Source organism: Clavelina lepadiformis, chromosome 3, assembly GCF_947623445.1.
Source record: "Clavelina lepadiformis chromosome 3, kaClaLepa1.1, whole genome shotgun sequence".
NCBI lineage: Eukaryota > Metazoa > Chordata > Ascidiacea > Aplousobranchia > Clavelinidae > Clavelina > Clavelina lepadiformis.
The window spans coordinates 8187899-8196201 of NC_135242.1; the positions used below are offsets into that span (position 1 = coordinate 8187899).

At 34.2% G+C, this 8303-nt stretch overlaps 1 protein-coding gene across 2 annotated transcripts; it reads left to right on the top strand.

The window, feature by feature from the left end:
- The first annotated feature begins 521 nt into the window (after nt 1-521).
- LOC143449898 (coiled-coil domain-containing protein 63-like) lies at nt 522-7901 on the top strand. 2 transcript variants are annotated; one of them, XM_076950227.1, is made up of 15 exons: nt 522-670; nt 814-910; nt 2540-2670; nt 2787-2968; nt 3081-3194; nt 3309-3455; nt 3867-3963; nt 4298-4423; nt 4631-4713; nt 4788-4956; nt 5640-5803; nt 5916-6019; nt 6327-6383; nt 6859-6952; nt 7209-7901. In XM_076950227.1, exons 1-15 carry the CDS (start codon nt 604-606, stop codon nt 7278-7280), a joined length of 1704 nt encoding a protein of 567 aa, XP_076806342.1. In that variant the 5' UTR covers nt 522-603; the 3' UTR covers nt 7281-7901. The 2 variants fall into 2 exon arrangements, with proteins under 2 accessions (XP_076806342.1, XP_076806343.1); XM_076950228.1 differs by lacking the exon at nt 6327-6383.
- Nucleotides 7902-8303: the final 402 nt, after the last annotated feature.

Below are 8303 nucleotides of genomic sequence, written 5' to 3' on the forward strand. Positions count from 1 at the left end.
CATAAACGACAAACTTAACGAAAATTTGTATATTTACATAACCTAGGGTAAAACGAATAATGCGTTGTTCTGCTTTTGAGTTTTGTCCCTATAAGTTTATAACTATAGAAATGTGGTATACTGCCCTATTATGCAACTGCATAAATTTTTTAATGTAGATTTTGTAAAAAGGTTTGTGTTTTTGTATAAAATCGGCAGCGTCTATTTCACCGGCTGCCGTTTACCGAAATAGGAAAACACGGTAAACAGCAATTAAGCCAGTCAGTGAATTAAAAGTGTATGCTAATTTTCAACTTAAAATGACATAATAATTTTTCCAAAGTGTAAGGAAATCTAAAACTAATACCCTCTGGCCAAAACTCTCACTTCTCAGGATTAAATTACCTCAAAAATAAATTTAAATTTGCTTATTGTTGACAATAAATGACATCATTAAATACATTGTAAAGTCTTATCTGAGTCTTGAGTGCATTTACTTCCAAGTGACTTGTGAGCTCAATACCATGTTCACTATAAAGAAATTATATCTTATAACGTTGCAGAAAGTTTATGTGTTTAATGTTATTTGAATTTCATTGAGTTGGAAGTGAACAAAAGAAGGAAATGCCGCGTGGAAAATCAGCTAGAAGCTTTCGTTCTGATGCAAGTGAAGGCGACATGGAAGGCTTTGGTTAGACTAATCGTTTTGAATACTATTTTAGGTTTATGTATTATGTAATGTATGCAATTGCTATTAAATTTTATTTCCTGTTCTTGGACTTTTTCACTAACATAATTACTAGCTTCACTTAATATATTTTAAATATTATATAGAAGTTGAACTAGAAAAATTGCAACGTAAATATCGCATCATGGAAGGAGACAGGCAAGCTTATGCCTTGGAATCTCAGGATGTAATAAGAAAACAGCTGTAAGTATGAAATCATAATATTAAATCTATAATGTCAGTAAAGTATGGCTACCGTATTTGTTGTTTCAAGTTGAAATTGGATTTCAGAGGTTGATAGAATGGGATAACTTTAATAGATTCTACAATGGTTTGGTCACTCACTGCTCTGTAGTTTGATAGTTTCCCTGAAAGAGTTTAAGCATAACATACTAGGTTGAAGCTTTGAACACACTAAGAATTAACACAACATGTCGACATCACACAGTGGTAGCTTGCTAACTAAAAGTTAGCAGGGCAGATTGATAAATTCCTTCCCATTATTTGAAGTTTCAAGTTACTGGACGTTGGTGAAATTCACAATAAATTTTACTACAAATTACTATGAAGATGGGTTATAGTAGATGCATTTTAAAAGTAAATTAGGGTATAACTCATAATATGTTTTTTGTCAAGTTTAGGAATACTTTCTCATGCAGAATTCTTTGGTACTAGCCCCAATCATGCAAATGTAGGTTCATAATCACAGTGGTGGAGACAAAACCATCTGGCCACACCGCCACAGCAGCTCTTTTAAGAAAAGTAGTAAACTGAATATTATGTAATGCATGCCCAATTGTTTTCTGAAACTGACGTAAAAATGCAGCCGCTCATCAGAAATGATGAATCTTTTGTCTCCATCATTCATTATAGAAGGAATGCAGACTGGCCCTTAACACATGTTTGTCAAGTGGGTCTTTTTTCATGAAAATATTAAAAATTGTTTGACCTGAAGTGTAGTAACAGCATTGAACATAGCACTGATAATGTCCAACTGATATATAACGTTTTAGATCTAGAACCCCCACATTTTATACAATGTTTTTTATAGTTTGTGGAGAGATAAAACTGCTTTGTTTTACCGAAATTTTGCAATTAACACAACGTTTGCAGAAATAAACAGATTTACTTATAAAAGGTTACATCATCCTATGTAGTGATTGCAAGTTTGATAACATTACCATAGATAATTTTCAGATATTACAAATGTGCAAAAAGGCTACAGAAGTAAAATTCACGATTCCGTATTAGTGAAACCACATAACCCAATCTCTAGAATCATATTGAAACTGAAACATGCTTTTTATGAAACACCTTTACACAACCTCATAAGCAAAAGCTACATTTTTCTCATTATTCGTCTTCATTATAGTGATATCGATTTTAAATATCTTCATTTTTGCTCTGATGAGGGCTGGAGCATAATCTGAAACAAGTTAGATATTTCTTTTGTGTATGGACGTGTTTTGTTCTGCATCATGCTGATTCCAACATTTTCATATGGTATGTCTTTTTTAGATTAATTGATGCTGAGCTTTGTTGCTGTTTGAATGCAATGCATCAGCTGTGAATGATTGATTATATCTTTAAAACAGACAATAAAACTTTCCTTTTCAGGCTTTATTATAACCTAAAAGTATGTAGTTTTAATATCACAGGTTTTAAATTTTGAAAGGTTATAAGTTGTAAACTAGTAGACCTTTATATAAATAATAGCTCTTAAGCGTACTTCAAACCAAAACAAAATTCAACAGCAGTGTCCAGCCTATCAAAGTTATTCAATTTTTTGCTTGTCAAATCTGCTACTAAGTACTCTACCTATTTTTACTGCAGTGCTGAAATTGAAAACTTGGAACGAGAGCGAGAAGATTTAAAGAAAAATCTTAACTTAGCTGAAAGCAAATGTAATCAAGAAAAAGACCAAATAAACATTGCTGATTTACAGAAACTTTTGGATGAAAAAGGTTGGAAGTGACCTTCTAAATACTGTTTCTGTGCACTACTGCTATCTCTTTGTCTTTGCGTCACCTTTTTTATTGTGAAATATGTTACTCTCAGAATACAAAAATTTTTTATGCAGATGGATGCATAAATGAAATTGAAGAAGAACGTATTATTCACTTGAAGTTGGAAGAAGAAATACAAAAGTGGGAAAAACGTGTTCAGAATCAGAGAAAGAAAATGGGTGGTGGGGAATCAACAAAGCATTTTGCCCAGCACACTCAAAAGCGTATGAATGTTTTAGAAAGTCGTCTTGATAGGGTATGTGTGACCTTAACATATGGTAGGTTACTCCAAGTTTTAGTATAACCACGTGACATTCTCTTCTCTTGGTTGCTTCAGTATTAAAGAACACTATCTTTATGTTTTTCAGGCATTATCAAAGTTTAACATTGCTTTGACAAAAAACAGTGCTCTCCGTGAACAAATTGAAACTTTGCGAATAGAAAAAGGAAAATTTCAGCATCTTTACAAAAAACATGACAAGGTCTGTATAAAGTATTTCCTGAGTGACCATACAACCTTAATCTTCTGATTGTGCAGTCATAATATGCCAGTTGAATCGAAGGAATTTAAGTTAAGGGTTATGATTACTTTGTAGGAACTGAAAGATATTAAAAGGGAAATTGGTCAAATAATTGAGGCGTCTACACTTGCCTATGACCAACGTGATGAAGCTCACAGCAAAATATTTTTGCTCAAAGAAAAATCTGATAAAGATTTGCAGCTGTTCAATGCAGAAATAAAAGTTTGTAGGCTGTTTTGTTCCTAAATTATAGTAATTAAGCCTTCTGAAGTTGATGAAATATGAATAACTAAGTTTCCTGTGGTACCACGTTACAATTTACAGCCTCCCTTTTCATGCAAAAGTTTTGTAATTATTTTGCCAGCAGCTTACCTTCATTGCTTCATCATTTTTGCCCATATTTTTTTTCACAACCCAAAGTTGTTTAAAAACAGTTGGACACAATGGTTTATACCCAAATTTCTCATAATATTAAAATTAATTTTGATTAAACTGTTTAGTTACTGCAGTAACTGTAGTCCGTGGTCAAGTATAAGCCATATTTTCATGACCCACATTTTTATTGCAACTTTATGCTAAACTTTCATGTCATTGTAAGTTGGTAATACTTTACATTGAAATAACTTCTTTCAGGAACTGCAAAGAGTGATTGATCAGGACAAAAAATTGAGAGATTTTATGATGGCCAAAGGATATTCAAGAGGTGGAAGCAGCAATTTTTCTCAGAAAGGTGGTATAGTTTTCAACAAAAATGGTTTTGGTTTTAAATGATTAATACAGGGTCATGTAACTATTTACTGCAATGGACCACAACATACAAGTGTAATGATGGCGAGGGCCAGACAACAGTTAAAAGTTTGTTGAATTACTGGCATACATGATGAAGTCTGTGCCGGAGGCGGGCTACATAAGTGGGTACCGCGGGTCACGTTCTGGGCCGTGGGCCATACATGGCACTCTGGTTTAATACAATGCAATAAAATAATATAAATATATTTTTCATTAATTTTATTTGGTCCACTTCATCATTGGTGAACATAATTGTAAAAGTTTTTATTTCACAGATCAGGAAAATAAAAAGAAAGGGGATGGAAGAGTAAGCATTGAATCATATGAAGCAGCCTTCAGAGAAATAGAAGAGGTTACAGGGAGCACTGACATCAATAAAATCGTTGCAAACTTTATCAAAGGTATAATATTCACAATCAGAAAGTGTTTAGTGTGTGCAAAAAGGCAGCACACATAATGTATGTCTTTGTATATCAATTCAATTAACAAGATATATCATTTGATTATATTACTGTACTGTCAAATTAAGCCTAAAATATTCCTCACTAGATCTATATAGTCATTAAATATTCAACTATACTTACCATATATCAATTTTTGATTTACAGTTGAAGATAGTAACTTTGCTTTGTTTAATTATGTCAATGAACAAAATAATGAAATTGAACGTCTCCATGACATCATTGAGGGGGTAACTAAGTTACGATTTGGAATTACATCTGTTGAAATTAGGTTTTATATGTAAATTCATACTTTCATATTCAGATTAAAAAGAAAATTGGAGATTTTCAAAAGGAAGGATTTAAGTTGGAATCCGATAGACAGCAAATTCTTAAAGAACTGGAAGATGCCAGAAATGGTGCTACGGCCAAATGCATTGAAAATGAGCAACTTTTGACAGCAACTATGAAAATCTTACATCAACTGAGACTTGGTGAATACCTTAAAACCTTGAATACCTAATGTATGCTAATGTGCATTGTAACGAAGTGCATGCCAATGTACATTAGTACTTAGTGGCAATGTTCCCTCTAATTTTTCACAAGTGTGAGCAAGCACACTAACTCCCTGAGCAGTCCCTTGGTCCACTGTGAGCAACATCAGACGTGCGCAGTGCGCACTGTGGCCATTATTATGCGTTTATTTTCAATTCAGGTTGGATTTTTTTCTTGTGCGCAGCACAGTTTTTCTGTGCGCGAAGACCGTGACAGCAGTGCGCATTTGCGCACGCGCGCAGCTTAGAGGGAACATTGCTTAGTGGTAAAGTAATTTCTGTTAAAAATGTGTGGCAAGTTTGCCGTGTATTAAAGCACGAGTGGTACTGGTTGTTGATGTCACAGTGTGAAATTAATTTGCCATGTTTTGTGATATACGATTTGGCAGTAAATACTTTACTTTTGCAGTATATATTTTTGAAACGTTTTTGGTTTTGTACAGTTAGTGATGAGCCTTCTTTGACATCAGGATCACTTGTTTTAGCACTGGCCCTCCAGTCTATCTAAACAATATTTGACATGTGTGCTATTTTAGATTCCTTGTTGCTTGCATCATTGTTTGCTAATGGAAGATGAACCTTCGTTTCTTGTTTGCATACTTTTTAACCATATATTGCTTCAGCTATTGGATCAATGTTCAAAAGGATTGGCTGTGACAAAGGAGCACTAAATGATCTCTTAGGGAGTTCAGAAGGTGTGAAAAATGACAACATGATGCAATATTTGGGACTTATCGAACAGAGAGCTAGCGAGCTTTTATCTGCTCAGTCTTATTTGGACTCACAGGTAGTGTAAAATAATCATGATTTGATAGCCAACACTAGTCGCCTAAAACAAATTGATTAATAGCTGTACTTGTAAACGATTTAATGATTAAAATGGCATTTGTAATTTGCAGGATTATGACAAGCCTTATGATCCTCAAGAAACTGCACGTATAATACTTGGCCAGGTGCCTGTAACCCCTGTCCAACCCCTATTGATAGCACCACCATCAACAGGGTGAGTTCTAGCGGCATTGGATAGTTACATGGTCAACAGATTTTATGAATTCTTAAAAATGGATGCAAATTAATGCACAAACTTTGACATAACTGTGGTAATTGACAGCCTTACCTTGTGATCTGTTTTCATGTGGTATACTTACTTTTTTCTAATTGAGTTTAGTTGCTAAACAAGTGAGCATTTTAGAAAGTTAAATGGAGAAGCAACACCAGAAGACAGGTTGCATAATATCATGATGATTGCAGTCAGCTAAAATTTGGCAAAGTTGCAATTATACTGTAGTTATCAATAATGTGTTTTTCAGTGATCTTAGATTGAGAGCAAAGAGAAACAAATTACTTGCTTCTGTTCTACAGACCAAGTATGACAACTATATTTAAAATTTGTAAGATTTATCAGTATGAAAAGCTATACAGGACTATTCTTCTTGAGGCTTTAAGTATAGTACAATCATGTGTGGTGTTAACGGTAGTGCCTTTTACCCAACACTCGGAAGGGGGAAGAAAAAATGGTTATGCTTGAGTACTTTTTAAACAGTGGTATAGGCCAGCAAATATAGTGGAGCCCTTTTTCACCATTTAGAAAAATAGACGTTCTCTTTTGCCTTCTGAATGGATAGGTAAAAGACTTTACCGATGTAAACAGTCAATAGAACTTATTTGGTTGTGCCTAAGGTTCTTGGTTTGTCATGAATAACACAAAAATTTCAGGCAAGTTTATCAAGCTATTCTGGTTGTGGGTTTTCTAAACTTTTCTTTCGTCTCCAGCTAACAGTTCGGTTTTACTGACGTTAACTGTACACCTATTAAGCTGAATTTCCCATTTTATCTGTGCAGGGATGATTATGACAGTGATGACCTTGAAGCAAAAACTGATGAAGAAAGTCGACCCCTTACGCAAAACGAATTAAAAGAACGAATTATGAAAGGGGTATAAACATTTAAAACTACTTTGAAGAAGAAAAAACATGGAAGATTTTATTTTCTGATAAACTTAACAAACCTTTACGTTTTATACCACTTATCCAAACCTAATTTACTACCTGTACAATTAACCTTACCTGAAAGTTTTTTTATTTCAGTTTTAAACAGTTAATATTAACTTAACTTGTGAAATGTTTAATAGTGCTTTTTATTCCAGTCAATTATGTTTTGATAATAATTAACGTAACGAAAATATTTACCAGGTTTTGAAGAAGGAAGCTGCTGCCTCTAAAAAAGGATTCAGATATGACTTATCCGCTGCAAAGAGAAAGTGACTGCTGTGCATTTATTAAAACAGTCATTTTTGATAATCACATTTGTAACAGGGTATCTAAATATTAGCACACGCACAAATGGAGTAACAACTTCTATTACCTAAGTACACCAGTGGCCTCATCACTCGGAATATTCTAGCAAATTTATGATGCTTTGCCTAAATCCGAATGTTTTTTGCTCTGCCATGTTTTATTTTACTTACCTTTCACATTATTCCCTATATTTAGTACAATACTTATTAGCAGTAAATGTATGAATTTCGTTTTTAGTTAGTTTTACTGGCAATATTTATTGCGTTGCAAATATCTTCTGGTTGCATATATTTGGGACTTTAGCAATTTTAACGCTATCTTTTCATAACAATCCAACATAAATGCTGTCATGTACCTTCATCTTTTTCTTACATTACATTGTGTAGTTTTAAGACTAGTTTAAATGTGTAGTGCTTTTCAAATATGTTTTGTGAAGCTTGTAGCACTGTCAAATATTTTGTTTTATAGAGGTTTAATGCTTACTAAATTCGTTTATGACTCTATTGCGGAAACACCGGAGTAGCCTATGTCATCCAAACGTTTTGAAGGTAGGTGACAAATTAACGGGTAATAAAAAGCGACAATAGACGCATACGCTATGTACGGATGTGAGATTGCCCTTTAGACATGCTCTGAGAAATCACAGTTGGTGTTTTTCTTTGCGTGAGCCATGTGTTATTCAGCCACCTGGACTGTATGTCTGGCACGAGTTGTACTGTCATCTAAAAGTCACAGGCCAAGTATATTGTGAAAGGCTTGGTAGAAGGTCAATTCTATACGGTTTGCACCTCCGTGTCGCACTCATAAGCCGCAGAGTTTGCTATAACAATCGCAGTGTGCACAGGGCTCTAACCCTAACCATAACCGAGAGACAAATTTGTGTTTTGATTTTAATCATCAGGCTTGCTGAGAAAAAAGCGTTTTGAGTGGAGTAGCTGAGATGGCTCCGTCGACCAAGGTAATGTACAATAAGATGAGCAGTAACCCCAG